Source organism: Triticum dicoccoides, chromosome 3A (assembly GCF_002162155.2).
Source record: "Triticum dicoccoides isolate Atlit2015 ecotype Zavitan chromosome 3A, WEW_v2.0, whole genome shotgun sequence".
Taxonomy (NCBI): Eukaryota; Viridiplantae; Streptophyta; class Magnoliopsida; order Poales; family Poaceae; genus Triticum; species Triticum dicoccoides.
This window is the reverse complement of record NC_041384.1, coordinates 447,046,859-447,063,934: the sequence shown is the minus strand read 5'-3', so window position 1 is coordinate 447,063,934 and position 17,076 is coordinate 447,046,859. Positions and strand designations below refer to the sequence as shown.

The 17,076-nt window shown below is 45.2% G+C and overlaps 2 protein-coding genes across 2 annotated transcripts; one reads left to right on the top strand and one right to left on the bottom strand.

The window, feature by feature from the left end:
- The first annotated feature begins 328 nt into the window (after window positions 1-328).
- On the top strand, window positions 329-7,833 carry LOC119268502 (potassium channel AKT1-like). The gene is made up of 11 exons (XM_037550157.1): window positions 329-830; window positions 3,587-3,952; window positions 4,113-4,170; window positions 4,261-4,578; window positions 4,685-4,930; window positions 5,022-5,120; window positions 5,337-5,381; window positions 5,475-5,660; window positions 5,990-6,184; window positions 6,268-6,343; window positions 6,579-7,833. Exons 1-11 carry the CDS (start codon window positions 610-612, stop codon window positions 7,460-7,462), a joined length of 2,694 nt encoding a protein of 897 aa, XP_037406054.1. The 5' UTR covers window positions 329-609; the 3' UTR covers window positions 7,463-7,833.
- Window positions 7,834-8,641: 808 nt separating this feature from the next.
- Window positions 8,642-12,543, bottom strand: LOC119268503. Its single transcript, XM_037550158.1, has 7 exons — window positions 12,035-12,543; window positions 11,222-11,529; window positions 10,417-11,133; window positions 9,834-9,962; window positions 9,509-9,712; window positions 9,155-9,355; window positions 8,642-9,015 (listed from the first exon to the last, which is right to left on the bottom strand). Exons 1-7 carry the CDS (start codon window positions 12,300-12,302, stop codon window positions 8,890-8,892), a joined length of 1,953 nt encoding a protein of 650 aa, XP_037406055.1. The 5' UTR covers window positions 12,303-12,543; the 3' UTR covers window positions 8,642-8,889.
- Window positions 12,544-17,076: the final 4,533 nt, after the last annotated feature.

The window sequence follows — 17,076 nt, the reverse complement described above, 5'->3', positions numbered from 1 at the left end:
ACGGCACTTACTATTTTGCTTGTTAAATCTCAGTTGAATAGGACTTCATTAAGTTTCAGTTGATATTATATCTATGAGATTTTACATTGAGATCTGTTCAAAATTATTTTTTTAGTTTTTCTTTTTCTCTCTAGCATATTATGTCACTTGACTAAGACTTTAAATCTCAGTCAACTAAGACCTAGCCACGCCACCGTACTTTTTTTAAAGAAAAAAGAAACTGTCCCCGCCGGACCCGCAGGCCGCAGCCCAGAATCCGACCCGCGGAGGCGCGTTCTCCATAAAACCCACCTTCGGGGCGCGCGTGATCGCAAGTCCAACTGCCCCCGGACCTGGAGTCGTCTCCCTCCATCCCTCCGCTCGCCTCTGCCCAGCCACAGCCAGAGCCAGGGCCGTCGCCGCCCGCGGCACGCCACTCCCAACATCTCCCGCGCTGCGCTTCCCAAGAAAACAAACCCAAACCAGCAACGCAAGTAGGGAAAGAATCCGAGTCCGACCCAGACTTTTTTAACAACTACGCGCCGCGCCGCAAGATTCCGTGGCCCTCCGTCCGTTAAACCCGCCCGGCCCGGCGGCGGGGTCCGGTGAGTGAGCGAGCTAGGCGCCGCAATGTCGTCGAGGTCCGGGGCCGCCAGGATGCGAGCGTGCGGGCCGTGGGGCGAGGGCGGCAGCGGCGTCGTCGGGGACGCGCACGCGCTCGAGAGGGAGATGTCGCGGGACGGCAGCCACTACAGCCTCTCCAGCGGCATCCTGCCGTCCCTCGGCGCGCGGAGCAACCGCCGCGTCAAGCTTCGCCGCTTCATCATCTCGCCCTACGACCGCCGATACAGGTAACAACGACACGCCGCCTCCTCGTTGCTCTCCACAATTTCCCTTCCTCGTCAGTGTTACTCGGCTCCTCTTTCTGTCGCCACGCCATCTCTCTATCTCTCCGCAGCGCTTGGTTTCAAAATTTGTCCTCTTGCGCATTGGTCGTTTCCGCTTCGGCTCCTTCATCCTTAGCTACTTAGCTATGTCAGCTATACTTTAACGGATTGATTGATGAATGGTAGCTGCTATTGTCAAGTAGAGGCTTCGCAATTTTTGTCCTTTTTTTTTCTTACTACTATATTTGTTGCTAGCTTTAACATCATATTATCACGCAGGCTGTGAATTTCTCAGTTTAATTATGTGTGCTCTTCCCTTTTTAGTACTTTGCCTGAGTCAAGTTATAATTTGCTATGCTCTAAGTTCTTCTTCTTCTTGGATCACATCTTCAGAGCCTCTTATCTGTTGTTATTTTGTGGAACACAGGATTCAAAGCTTCGTTGGATTTAAAAATAAGAATACCAACGCTTCGATTTCTTTATGTTCTCTAGATTTGACTTCAACTGAATAATTGATTTGTTTGTGCGTTTATAGACAGAGTAGTCGTCCTCTCTGGCTCTCTGATTTATTTTTTGTTTCCTACTTTGGACGGCTCTGGTCTCTTTACGACTGCTTTAGTCCTTGCTTTTTCTAACACAGACAAGGAAATCGTGATTTTGATGCCAACATTTCTCCCGCTCTCGTTTTGCCCTTCTTTTTTCAGTGCTTCCTTCCCCAAATAAAGGATTCATTCACGGAATTCACATCGAAAACTTTTCTTCATTATTAATTACTTATTTACGGCTTTTGTTACGGTCAGTGGTTTACTGCCCTTTGCATCATTTACTAAGTTTTGCAGGCTTGAATTGTTATTATGGCTATATTTATTTCTTGCGTGTCTGAATTTTTAACTCCCTAATTCTCACACAGCGTTAACTGTTACCCAATTTGACAAGATTTCCCCTTTTCGACATGAACCTGTGCTTAATCCAGGACTAGTGATTGTGTACACGCAAGGCACGTCTTGACCAATATGAAAAAAAATTGCAGTTATGAATTATGATTATAATTAGCCACAAATTTAACAAATAAGTTATAAGGTATGGAGTAATTTCCATTGGTCCAACTTAATTTGTGGACTGTACGATCAGACTGAAGTGAATGGTCAAGATTATTTAGATTCCACCCTAGTGATACTTTATATATTGGTACAGATACAGATGTATCCCATTTAACAAGTTATCCTCGGCCTGATAGGACGACCCCACATGTCATCATAGGCAGCCCTCACTCGAAGGCTACATGGATGCCATGTCACCAAGTATTAAAAATTAATTATAGAAGTTCTCCAAAAATTTGAAAAATAGTATATCACTCATCTTAACTTCATATTATGTGGTACTTGTTCCGAGTATAAACTCACTTTCAAATTCCAAACAAATGGAAAAAATACCTTAAATTTAGATTATAAATATACTTAAAAAAACAGAATGGCTGCAACCAAAATTGGAGTTAAAATTAGTGAAATGTGATTTATTTCCCTAGATTTTAGAGACTTCCTACAAGTGTTTCCCAATATTTTGGGATGTGAAGTCCGTGTCAGTTGCCACATTGGTCTTACATGTGGGTTCAGATGTCAGGTTGGCCAAAAATTTCACAATGGGGTTTAACCATGAATAAGGCACGACTGCGAGGTAAAAGGAGCAAAAAAAAGACAATCAAACAACTATTTGATACTCTGTGAGACTGCAATAACTAGGGGTAAAAGCTAGAAATTCTCTCACCAAAACACGTCTCGTTTTGTATTAGAAGAGACAACAAGAGGGTGTGAAGCATGCACAAGGCCAAGCAGCCAAAAATAGAAAGGAAAACAAAGCAACCGAAAACAAAACAGAGCAAAGGAAAGCAGCAGGAAACGCCCACAAATTGCTCTTGTTTTTGTGAAGGTTAAATGTTCTTAATTTTATTTTGCTAATATGCACAAAAACGTGTCCCGTTACATGCCCGTGCAGGGTGGAAACTGCACGTACAAATGTAAAATTCTCAAAACAATATTTACATTTGTATGTGATATTCTGGGTCCATGTAAAATTCTAATGTGAAGATATAGTATGCAAATTTCAAATTGCTGTTTACCGGTCATCGCTATTCATTTGGATGTTTATCAGTATGATAATATCTTCCCAGCTTCATTAAGTTTGAGCTCTAAATTTGGTACTTAATTCAATATCACGTCCCGTACATTTAATATTTCTTCTGGAGTTCAATAAAACCTCTTCACATGGTTTCATGATGTTTCGTGAAAGGGTGTTTTCCATGTGATTTTTCGTGGTGAAAAAGGGTAGGCACTGCCAACGCATTATAGAAAAAAGGCATATATACAAGACGTTCCATGTGATATTTGTCTTTACATGAATCATCAGTCTTTCTTTTCTCTCAGGTGTCTCTTTTTTTATAATTATTAGTGGGTACTTTAGTGTGGTACATCTAGACTCTCACCCCGAGTTTTCGATAAGAGCAAAGGTGGATTCGAACCCAGGTGCTTGGTACCATATGTGCCAACTTTTGAGCTGCCGTGTGAAAGCCAAGTAGTATGCAATAATGCTAAACAAACTCGACATAAATAATAAATATATTTAAACTTCTAAGTGGGCTCATTTGGTCTCTATTGTAGAGAAATAAGACATTTTTACAGTAGTTGCAAGAACAAATTCTGATATCTTGTATTAACATTATGCAGATTGTGGGAGACTTTCCTCATAGTTCTCGTGGTCTACTCTGCGTGGGTCTCCCCATTCGAATTTGGCTTCATTCGGATTCCTACGGGAGGCCTAGCTGCGACGGATAATGCCGTGAATGCAATCTTCGCAGTTGACATCATCCTGACCTTCTTTGTAGCTTACTTGGACAGACTGACCTATTTGCTGGAAGATGATCCAAAGAGGATTGCTTGGCGTTATGCTACCAGCTGGTTGGTTCTTGACGTTGCCTCCACCATCCCATCAGAAATTGCTCGCAGGATGCTACCTTCAAAGCTCAGATCATATGGATTCTTCAACATGCTTCGTCTATGGCGTCTCCGGAGAGTCAGCTCTCTCTTTGCTAGGTACGTTTGCGGTAATGAATGAATTTACAAAATTATGTTTTGTTTGCTGTTCTGAGGTCCTGAACTAGTATCTAAGTCTGAACGTGTACTGTTAAAACTTGTTGATTGACCTATTGCATGCTTTCGTACCATGTTTAACCTCTGTTTCTTCATTTACTAGATTGGAGAAGGATAGACACTTCAATTACTTCTGGGTTCGATGTGCAAAGCTCATTTGTGTAAGTGGTTTCAACATTTGAGTATTCTCCTGTAACTTCAATATTCTGGATGAATGATGATATCATATTTCCTTACATTTTATCTTGTAGGTCACACTTTTTGCCGTGCACTGTGCAGCATGCTTCTACTATCTCCTTGCTGATAGGTACCCGGACCCAAAGGAAACATGGATTGGCAATACCATGCCAGATTTTCATTCCAAGGGCTTGTGGATTCGCTACGTAACATCAGTATATTGGTCAATCACCACACTTACCACTGTGGGTTATGGGGATTATCATGCGGAGAATATAAGGGAGATGATTTTCAACATTTTCTACATGTTCTTTAACCTTGGACTGACTGCTTATTTGATTGGCAACATGACCAACTTGGTTGTCCATGGCACCAGCCGTACTCGAAAATATGTGAGTTTCGTTTGACTTTGACTAACCTTTGGTTGATATATACGTTGGATAATTATTTTAATACTCGACTCTGAGATCTTTTTTCTTTTTCTCTTTTCGACTAAAGCGGGATACAATTCAAGCAGCAACCAGCTTTGCACTTAGGAATCAGCTACCACCTCGGTTGCAAGATCAGATGATATCACATCTTAGCTTAAAGTTCAGGACAGATTCTGAAGGTCTTCAACAACAAGAGACACTTGATGCGCTGCCTAAGGCTATTAGATCTAGCATTTCACAATATCTGTTTCTCAATCTGGTTCAAAACATTTACTTGTTTCAAGGAGTATCTAATGATCTGATTTTTCAACTGGTGAGGCCATGGTAATTCTTTACTCTTTCCTTTACGTAGTTACTCCCTGAACTTTTGCTTATGCTGTCATTTTGCATGGTTCCTTTTGAAGGTTTCGGAGATGAAAGCCGAATATTTTCCACCTAGGGAGGACGTCATTTTGCAGAATGAAGCACCCACTGACTTCTACATTTTAGTTTCTGGTAGTGTGGTAAGGATATATCCTTTCTATTTCCTACTCCCTCCGATGCATAATAAGTGAACTAAAACCACGACACTTATTATGGATCGGAGGGAGTAGTCGATATAGTTATGTATGAGAAGAGTACAGATAAAAAAAGGTAGTTATACTGATAGTAGTTTTATTACACCCAAAAAAAAAGTGTATATGTCATTTTAACAATCAATAAACATGTCGCTTTTTCAGGAATTAGTAGAGGTTCCAAATGGTGCGGAGCATGGTGCAGAACAGGTAAAGTCCTTTGTTGCTTTGGTGCTTAACTTGAAGTAAATTTACGCCTCAAATGGCCCTTAAAATGATATGCTGGTATTTGGTAATCTCCAGGTGGTTGGAGTGGCCAAGTCAGGAGAGGTTATTGGAGAAATTGGGGTTCTTTGCTATAGGCCTCAACTATTCACAGTCCGGACAAGATCCTTATGTCAGCTTCTACGGATGAATCGTACGGCCTTTCTCAGCATTGTTCAATCCAATGTTGGAGATGGAACTATCATAATGAACAACCTTATTCAGGTTTACTGTCCATATTACTCTTCACACTCATCTTCTCTCTTATCAAAATTGCACATTATGGACTCTGTTAGATGTTTCTGATCGTGAGCAACGCTACTAGAACCTGCATCAACAATATGTGAAATTGAAACTTCAGTCCCCAAATTATCGCTAGCTCACCTAAGATCCTTAAGTTGCATTATGGGGTCTATCTCGGGTTAATTTCCTCTGATGCTCCCAGCCATAACCAACAACGATAACAATGCTTTACAAATGTTGTTTGCTTATGAACAACTGTAATACCATCAAGGATTGTTCTAGGACTTATTAAGATCCCCTTTTTGGTGCAGTTACTAAAAGAGCAGACAGACGGCGTAATGGTGGGTGTTCTGAAGGAGATCGAGAGCATGCTAGCTCGAGGCCGTCTGGATTTGCCAATTACACTCTGCTTTGCAGTGACTAGAGGAGACGACCATTTGTTGCATCAACTACTTAAGCGTAATTTGGATCCAAATGAGTCAGATCAAGATGGGCGTACGGCACTGGTTAGTATGCTCGTCTGTATTCTTTATTCTGTAAGATTTTTGTTAAGCAGGAAAGTGACAGGGTTCATTTTTATGATCAACAGCACATAGCTGCTTCCAAAGGAAATGAGCAATGTGTCAAGCTTCTATTAGAATATGGAGCTGATCCAAATGCCAGGGGTATGCCTAATCATGATAGTCCCTTGTTGTATATATATAAATATATCATCATAATGAAGCAAAACTATCATCTGCATAATTCCTCTGAAATTTATTAGCATTTATCACTTAAGGAAAAAAATTATTCTTCGCTAGTACAAGAGTGCCTTATTAATTCTGGATACCAGTCCCGAAGAGTTTTTAAGGTTCGATCATACCCTTAGCTAACTATACCTTTAATTATTCCAATATCCAGATTCGGAAGGAAAGGTTCCGCTATGGGAGGCTGTGTATGCGAAGCATGATACGGTTGTGCAGCTGTTAGTCAAGGGCGGTGCAGAACTATCATCTGGGGATACGAGCTTATATGCTTGCACCGCAGTCGAGCAAAACAATATAGAACTGCTCAAGCAGATACTCAAGCATGTCATCGATGTAAACAGGCCATCCAAAGACGGAAACATTCCGCTGCACCGTGCTGTCTGTGACGGGAACGTTGAGATGGTTGAGTTGTTACTGAGACACGGAGCGGACATCGACAAGCAGGACAGCAACGGCTGGACCCCAAGGGCTCTAGCTGAGCAACAAGGCCATGAAGAAATACAAAACCTGTTTAGATCAGTGATAGCACCAAGGAAGTACACATCAAATGGTAGGGTGACACCTATGTTGCTAGGCAGGTTCAGCAGTGATCCCTCGATGCAAAAAGTGATCCATGAAGATGTTGAGCAGCAACCCAGCAAAGTTCTTCCGCAAAGAAGGAAAGTCAGCTTCCACAACTCTCTTTTTGGTGTCATCTCTTCGGCTCATCCGCGCCGGGAGACTGACCATCTGCTCTCAAGAGGTCTTGCGGCAACAGGCGGTCCGACTTATCCTCAGGCCCATCACAACCCACTCATCAGGGTGACAATCAGCTGCCCCGAGATGGGGAACACTGCTGGGAAGCTTGTGATCTTGCCGGGGTCGATAAAGGAGCTTCTTCAACTAGGTGCGAAGAAGTTTGACATGATGCCCACTAAGGTCCTGACAATTGAGGGCGCAGAAGTTGACGAGGTTGAGCTCATCAGAGATGGTGATCACCTTGTTCTCGCCAGTGATGACTGGGTACCAGATGATACGCAAATAAGAGGTAAAAATTAGGCAGAGAATTACGTTTTCCGGTTTACTGTAATTTGGGTAAAACGGGGAATGTTGAACCACGCTTGTAACAAAAAAGCCAATGGTGAAAAAATAACTGGAAATCACCAATGGCTACTCCACGACTCATCTCCACCACGTCTCCACCGTGATAAAGATGGTGAAATAGGGTTATGCCCAGCAGGTGAAATTAATAATCTTTTTGAAGTGGTATAGGGTATACCTTGTATAGAAATTCTTGTCTGCTGGGCATGCAGAATTTTCATTGTATAGAAATTCTTGTCTGCTAGGCATGCAGAATTTTCACAGGTTATCCAAAGAAATCATTCAGGTTATCTAGCTTCATTTTATTATGGTCATTATTATCTCTCTCATATTCCGTATCTTTGCTAGTGCTGACCGCTTGAATCTGTGTGACACTTGAGGAATGATGCCAGCAACCTGCTAGGTTTCAGTGCTTCCTATACAACAGAGACTGTATTGCTGGTTTATTACTCTCTGGTGTCTGCCGTCTGATAAGTCTGAAACTTGTACTCCTATATACATATTCATAATTTCGGATAGATAGCCTCTGAACTTTCATGTATCTGGGATAGGGAACGACTGCCAGCAAATAGCACGCCAGAAGGAGCTGTATGAGAATTGTTGATGTTTATTTTATTTTTGTTCTAAGGCAGCGGTGTGCAAATTAAATTGCACTAAATATATGGTGTAAAGCCTCAGAGAGTAATTTCTGTTGCAACACAAGCCACGTGAGGCTGGCTGATCCTGGGACATCTTTATTTACACGCCTCACCAACCACCAGTTCACAGCTCAGGCAAGTAATGTTGGCATGTGAAGCCACGGAGGTGACACAGCCAATAAAACCATCCAGAATCTGTTCAAATGCAGGGTCATAGTATCTCCTCAGCATGTCGCTGACATGTGTACCCCCTTTGCAACCATCATTGGGACAAATATTCAATGGAAACCTACATTGTGTGAATACTAGGCAGAAACTACGCGCGTAAGTTACGTAAAATTCTCAAAATGTTACACAATTGAGAAGGCTTCTAAACACAATTGAGTTCGAACTTGAGCGAAGCAAAAACTAACACATTGTTGTTCAGCTATCTGTTAATTAAATTTTGCTCCGCTGGAGTTAGTCAATGATAATGAAGCAGCTGGAGATGGGGTAGACGTGAACTGGAACACTGCAGGCATGGGCTGTACAGATTCAACTTGCTCAATTGAACAGATCAGGAACAGAAATACATATGACCAAAAAATAAATTAGGGGAGCTCTAGGACCCTTGAGATTTTGGGTCAGGCTCCACTACTTTGCAACTAACATGGGCTCACACCAACTCGCAACAGCTAGAGGTCATCTACTCAATGTAGAGGGCACAGAAGAGAGCAAAATTCAAAAGGGAAGATGGACAGGTGTATGCTACAATCTTTGCAATGAATCATCTGATGATACCAATTTTGAGATGAACGGAGAAAGAGCTGAGAGCAATGCATTGGCACATTCTTCGTGTGGCAGATGACCACATCCTGATATAGTTACTAGCCTCTGCACAACAACAAGAAGCAAAACACAGATTTATTTAGATATGCAGCAAATCAAGCCAGAATTTATGTCATATATTGTGGAAGAAATATAGGCCACTCTGACTGCACAAGATGAAGTGGACAAGTGGTAGACAACTTACAGAATTTACAAGTTCTGAAGCCATAGTTTGTGCTGACTTCAGAGAAACAAGAGCATCCTCAGAGCCTGCTACCACCAAAACAGGGAGGTCTTCCACCGATCTTAGTAGTTCCGTTGCTCTTTTTGATGATAGGACGGTGGAAAATGAAAGACGGCCTACTTCATGGAGTGCTTCGTCCCAGCCCTCGACATATAGTGGAGCCTGAATGCAGAAGCTCATTAGGCCAGTCATTAATAGTTAAATGTGGGCAGAATTAAAAAAACATTTGTGTTTGAAATTGTAATTCTTCTATATACAAGGGTTTGACTTTCATGGTAGATTAAAAGGTAAATGTAAACTAATGCAAGTGTTTACCTTGTAAAGATTAAGAACATCTGTTGTCAACTTGGTAGCATCAAACCATGCTCGTCGATTGATCACCTGAGTGATTTCAGTACGTAGAAGTGGGCGCACCATGTGCTTTTTCCTCAGAGGAGTATGCAGGAGTATACGAGCAAATGCAGGAATCACTTCTCTTGATAAGCTTACGCCTATAAGAACAACTCCCTTCACTTCAACCTGGGAACACACAGGGGAATATTTAATTTAATATGATCATTACAACGACGACAAACTTCCATCCAAAAATTATGATAAGTTGCTGATTTACAATGGACGAAGAAAAGTCACAATACTGTACCTTCCTAGAATCTCCAGAAGCACGTAACTTTTCTGCGGTCCTCAGTGCCAGCAAGCCGCCATCATCATGACCAACTAAAATGACCGAGCCCAAGCCCATGTCTAAGCAAAATGAAATCAGAAGATCAACCTGCACAAGGGCATACAAAATGGTGTTTTTAAAACATGATCACGCTGTTTGAAATACAGAGGAAAAGGTTATGTAGTTCAAAGTGAATTTATTTAAAGTTGCAGTGACAAGACAAACTCTCAATGACACAGAATATTCTCAAGATAAAATGTCTCTCTGAGGGTGGAAACTAAAAGCATTCAGGCAATAGCACTTACTATAAAATTAACTATCACAAAGAATATTTTGGAAAAGACAACATTTCACCTAGTTAGCCATAATTTTTTGTGGGGGGAGGTATTTAAAAAAATATTTCACTTGAGTGAAAATAAATTAATAAATTTGCTCTGCAACTTTGAGGTAAATGCTGTTGGTGTTGGTACTTGCTAGACTTTAATTAGGAGTTTAGGTGACATAATGCAACCCTAAGAACAGATTATGACCTAATCTATGAATAGATGGTAAGATGGATCACCTGTGACTCAAGCTCGTACGGGTTTGGCAAATTCTTGTCTTCCCAGTCCTTTCTGCGAGGTCGAGATGTTAACCCCCATCCAGGGCGATCAAAGGCCAGCACAGTGCAACCCACTTGTCGAGCAAGCAAATTACTAACATGTCTCCATGCAAATACTCCCCCTCCAAACCCATGGACCAAAACAACAGCAAATTTCCCGTGCTCTCCAGCCTCGAGATCAAAGCCCATAGGTCTCGAACACACCTGTAAGCTGTCGTCGTCGAGACTGAGAAAGGGGATGCCATCTGACACCGTTGGAGAGGTCAGCGGTTCTACCAACAATGGTGCATATAACGATGTTTGGTGGTACTGATGACTAAAGCTCCTATGCAAAAGACGACGGGTACTCGAGGAAGCTGTTGGTGGGCTCTCATGCCTCTGTCTTCTAGGAGAAATGCTTGACGAAACAGCATCATGATTAGTTTCTGGAAACAATTCAGGAGCTGGAGGTATGCAACTTGATGGATCAGACATTTTGTAGTGTACAGTGATCCCCTGGCAAGCAGTGAACATGCTATCACTATCAGCAAGAAAACTGATTGGAATATCCCTGTCATCGTGCACAAGAGTTTTTCTCTTTGTCTCGCTCTCGCTCCTTGAATAAAGTTTCGCACTGTGCGGAGTGGGCGACCGAGGAACCTTGTAGCATCCAGGAAAGGCATTCTTGTAAGCCAGAATCTGAAAAGGGAGCAGAAAAGGCCATATAAATACCAAACAGAAACAGCAATCCGTCATGTGCAGTGAGATTCAAGCGAACAGGCCATACCGATTCAGGGTCAATGCGATGGATGAGCAGCTTTCGTCGAGCCCTGCAGCTCGTTCTGTAAGCGACAACAAAATGGCCGAGAGCAAAGATCAAGGATGACAGGAAAAGCGCAGGCATTCCCCATAGCTTCTTCATATTTAGCCTGTGGTCCGCCAATGACGGCGAGAGCTCAGGCCCAATGTCCTGAGCTGGACTGTAAACGCAGGCCTTCATGAGCAAGATGAGCAGCGAAGCCAAGGAACAGAAGGTTGTGGTTCCAAGGTACGGGCCGTGAGAGAGACCAGAAGTATCACACACGAGGTATACGCCTGCACAAGTACACTAGCAGGTTAGTGGAATCTGATGATGGCTGGTGTAGACTGTATTAAAATTTTCAAATGCCTTTCAAGTTTCAAGCTGTGGACTTAAGCAAATGACGCGGTTTATAACTACTAAATAAATAGGTATACTAGTACAGAATTGAAGAGTAACAGGCGACACTTATACTTCCACTAGTCCACTAGTATTAAAAGTTTGATCGTCTCCCCCAAGCGAAAGAAGACAAGCACAGATGTAGCTTTCGGGTGACCAGATCCTCATACATAAATGCAAAAAATATGGAGAATCCTAAGCGAAGCGCTCAAAGTCCCAAAAATAGGCTCCAAGGACAAACGAAACTCCATTCATTGTCCAAAGAAAATGAAAGAAAAAACGCTCGGGGGATGGGGAAGCAAGCAACCACGACCCAGACAGACACAGATTCCCCAGGATTGCTAGCGCCTGCGCCGTTTCGCGCAGTAAAACAGCATTAAGGAGGCAATGCGAGCAGCTTACAGGTGATGGCGAAGGAGCGAAGGACGGAGAGGAGCGGTATGTCCACGAGCGAGCTCCGGAAGGCGTACCCCCGGAGGTGGTCCCGGAGGCCGCGGCAGCGCGGGCAGCCGAGGCGCGCTTCGAGCCAGAGCGTGACGGCCACGTCGCCGGCGGCCACCACGACGGGCGCCGACGCGACGAGCAGCGACGCCACCATGACCACCATGAACCAGGCCGTCCTCACCCCGCGGCTCGCCGTCTCCGGCCAGCCCTTCCCGCCCGCCCCCATCTCTCTCCGACGCACGGGAGCTCGCCGCCCTCCCCGACTCCGGCGATCGCCGGCGGCCCAGGCTGCTAGGAGGCAGCGGGCATGCGACAGGCGGAGGCCGCGCCGCCGCCGCTTCTGCGTGGGTTTAGGGTTCGGGCTTTCGAGGTAGCGGGTGGGGTGGGGGCGTGAGGAGGAAGCGGAGGAAGGAGGAGGCCGGTGAAGGGGAGAGGAAGAGGAAGAAGAGAGAGAAGGAGAGGAGAAACGGGGGAGAGGAGCGGAGGGGTATTTATGGCACAGTGCGCTGGTGGGTTTGTCAATTTGTTAGTGCCTGCGATCTAACAAACGGCAGACTGCTTTTGTTTGTCAGTATATATGCCGAGCAAGTGGTATAAGTTGGGTTTTTTTTACCTGCGCTGATTTCGTGCTTCATTTTCCCTTCGTGTGTTGTGTTGTGCTGTCCTTGACAGCAGCACGGTCCTGCGTTGGACAGATGGGTTGCCCATTCTAGGCTGTTGCTTTGCAGCAAAGAAATTCAGATGCTTTGTCTTTTCTTGGTAAAAGACATGACTCTTGTGAGAACACAGATAAATCGGTCCGCGCTAGGTAAACATTCATGTGTAAAGCATGACTTGTTTGCTCCTCGGTTTATATGTTAGTATAAAGTGTCTACGATGACAGCCGCCATGTTTTTTCATGTGAAAATAGTGTTCCGTACGAAAGTTAACAGCTCGAAAATGGTAGACACTTTTTGCACTTAGGACATGTCCAGTGGTTGATAAGATAAATCTTATCTTAAGCATTACATGTATTTAAAAGTGATAATAAAAGTATGTGTGCAATGAGTTATCTTTTAGCCTTATCTTCAATAACTAACTATTTTTAAAAACATGGTGAGACGTATCGTGCTAAGAGATTATCTCTTAAATAAAAGAAGACAAACATTTTCTTATGATTTCTTTCTCCTTCACCTCAACGTTATCCTACGTGCCACTTCTAAGATAGCACCATTGTACGCCCTTATAAACCAAGGATCAATACAACATATCGTCTTTCACCTTCCTTGTAAAATCTTATGTGTGGAATTGCTAGAAAGTTCATGCTATAGTTTGCTCAACTATATTACTTGTACTTTAGTGTCACAAAAGGACATCCTTGGTGTCTCATTATACAATGTTGAGTAAACTTTTATTCCATGTTGCCCCATTTTAGTGTCTGTTGGAGGTGGTCTACTTTCTACAATATCAAAATTTGTAGTTCCCGGCAGAGAAAAGTGTTAGCATCTCAAGGAAGAACCCTCTTTGTTGGTTATATGCGGCTCGTGGTTACTCATGCCACAATGCCTCTTATTTACTGAAACGCTTCATGCGGGAGGGTTGAGGCGAGCGACTAAAACCCTAGCCACCACCTAGTCGCCTCCCCATCGCATAGCAAAGCCAAACGACGTAGGCGCCAACAGGGAGGTTGTTACTCGTAGGGGACCTGCCGCGGAGTTGGTGGGTTGTTGTGGGTTGGCGATGGTGATGAGTTACGGAGGTACGATCTTCAACATGCGATGCCAAACGACGAGGTCGGTGATCCAGCATGACAATCTCCAACGGCTGCTCGGCCTGGCTAGGTCACCAGAGAAGAGGGCGTCGGTGCATATATGGTCCTGGGTGGCAGCCACCTCGACATCAAACCCGGAGCTATCGTACATCAGAAACGGTGATTTGTCTCAGGTTTTCTTTAGGGAGTCTTCATGCCTCGTTTGAGACGGCAAGGCGGTGATGGTATCCCAGTGTAGGAATAATGTCTTTCTTGCCCTTTTCCTGTTTCGTTGGTGTGCTCATCACCATCGACGGGAGGGCGTGTGGAGCTGTGTCTCTTGCGGGTGTATCGAGATCCGTCGATTTTGTGGTGGGTTCATCTAGATTCAACCAGCTTTCGTGGTCTTCGGAGTTTCTACAGGCCCTTTTCGGTGTTTTCTTCTCCATGGCGGTGATTTCCTTCACATATCGCTACGTCTCCTTGTTTGCGTAGACGACTTCTCGGAGGCTGCTTCTACAAGCTCATCGGTTTAAATAAGTTTGCTCCACTGGCATGGAAGCCCAGAAACAGCATCAATCTACGCTCACATTACATTGTCGATATATGCATGAGGAAGAAGATTTCCGCACCCCTAATTTTTTTAATGCAACGTTTTTTTTGTAAGTAGGAAACCCACTTAATATACGGCCTTATCCCTTTTTTAAGAAAAAATATATGTCCAATAGTGTGGGTTATAAAAGAAAAATCACTAGGGCAAGTGCACAACGGAGTAACTCCAACAGTTCCCATAAAATACTCACAGTAAAGGTGGTTTTATAAAGGGAAATGCTACCTTTCCATCGGCGGATCTCACATGAACGTCGACCGCCTCTACCGTCTGCCACGTGCCACCTTGACTCGTGTCTTCCTCTCAATTTTATCTCTTCCATAGAAATCAAGGCATCTTCTTCTCCCCAAAAATATCTCACGTCACTGCAAGCAAGCAGCCAGCGGGGTTTTGTTGCTCCTGGCAGCAAGCAGCCATGGCTTTTCCTTGTCCCTTGCAGCAAGCAGCCATGGCTTTTCCTTGTCCCTTGCAGCAAGCAGCCCTTACACCTCCCACTCCCTTTTTGCAGCAAGCCATGGCACCCCAAAGCTACAATCGGGGGAGACCTCCCGCGGGCGACCGACTCCCTCGAGGAGATCCGCAACTGAGTTTCTGCAACAACGATGTTGTTGCGAATGACGGCGGCGAAGCTAGTGCAACTACGACGCAACGATGAGTTTTTGCAACATGGTTTCTGTTGCAAAACAAAATCCAACAAATGTCTTGTTGCAGGAATACGATACGCGTGACGAGCTTCTGCAACATGTTTTCTATATTATTATTTTTTGAAACAAAGGTTTTGTTGCAGGAATACAAAGAAAAGGCTAGAGATGTTGTTGCAAAATTTGTAATAAGGATCTTATTACAGAAATACAACAACAGGTCTGCGATGCTTTTGCAAGAAAAGTCATGTTTATAACAGAGGTTTTGCAACAAGACCCTTGTTACAGAAAATAAGAAAGAGAAACGACCGAAGGACCCGTGCCGGACGCGTAGCACGGCCCGTTTTATAAGGGCGTCTATAAGACCAGTAAAAACTTGACGTAGAGGCCGTTTTTGGCGGTGGCACGGTGGTGGACGGCGGTGGGCGGGCGGGCGAGCGGCATGGCGGAATCTGCAGTATCTGTACCGGCAAAAGGGGCACGGTCCTATGAGCCACCCGCAATGGCAATACTACCCCTGCACGGTCGCAGCAGCACGGGGCCCAAACGGTCGGCTCGCGGCAGATCTCGACCGTCCGCTGCTCCGCACTCCGCCGTCCCTCCTCTCCCTCCCGGAGCGCTCGTACCTTTCCCTGGAGATACGGCGCGGGCCACGCTCCAGCGTATAGTCGGCCCGTCCGCAGCACATGCGCCCCCACGGCCAGCGTGGAGTGATTCACGCGTGGGTCTTTTGCTTGTCTATTTCTCTCCCTCTCTTTTTTGTTGGAAGACAGGCGAGTCCGATGCTTTGCCCATGTATTTTTGCTGCGTATTTTTTGTTTGAACTCTTTTGCTGCGTTGTTGTACGTAGTTTAGTCCGGAGATTTGTGGAGACTGGCCTGGCTTTTAAGGGTTCAGAATAATGCTTGGATTGGATGCATGAGCCAACCACTGCGCCACGACAGCAAGGCAGTGCCTTCATGATTAACAATAATCCTTCCGTGTGATGGTTTACGTTCGGGGTCCAATTGTCTAACTTGTGCCACCACAGCTACTACAAGGAAAAAGGATAATCTTTTCAAGGGAATCTTCATATCTTGGCGAAGAAGGTCAATATTCTAAGTCATGATTGGTATCCAACAATAATAGGATTCCAGAAAGAAAAACCAGCACTTTACAGGGGAACCAAGATAGCTACTATTTGATCTAAGAGATCACCGTTCGACATTAAGACCATCGAAAACAATTAGCAAGTCTAGAGTTGTGTCCACAATTACATTCTTGCATTAATAGTAAGAAACGTCGAGCTATTCTCTAAACTACAGCATGAAGGGTCTCCATTAGAGTTTATAACGCCGAAAGTGTTGTTCTAATCCTGAGGTCATGTGGGCCCCTCCTCTGGCGACACGGAGGTCCCTCCGTCGCGCCGCCGCGTTCCTCCTCCCACCCTCGCCCCGCCTCGCCGCCACTCGAGGGGCGCCGGCGAAGGCCGCGCGCGCCCCGAAGAAGGTGGTGGCGGGGCGCATGTGTTGTTTCCCGGCCGTTCTCGTCGTCAGAGGAGGGCGTCGTGGCGCGCTGGATCTGGCCGCACGGTGGCGGGCGGCGGCGGTTGCTTCCCCCTCGGCGCGGAGGTGGCGGCTCGGGGCGTCGGCCGTGCCGCAAGGTGGAGCTGGGTTGCGGCTGTTGGCCTGCGGTTGCGTGGCGAAGGTGCAGGTCCGATCTGGGCCAGCGCGTGGGGGGTCGCGGCGCAGCTCTTGCCGGCGGCCATGCCTGCATGCGGCACCTTCCGGCTGCTTGGTATTGCATCCCCTCGCGTGGTGGTCGTGGGGAGTCTCCTGACTCTCTGTTGGCGGCTTCTCCGGGTGGCCAGATCTGGGCCGTGCGGGTCCACGGCCGGCGAGGGTGATGGTGGTGTGGCCGCGGTCGTCCTGGCTGGTGGTGGCGGTGGTGTGGTGTTTGGCGCTGTGGCGGTGCAGACCTGCATCTGTGCTGGATTTCTCAGCAATCGGGCGCAGTGCAATGGGAGGGCGTAGTTGCAGAT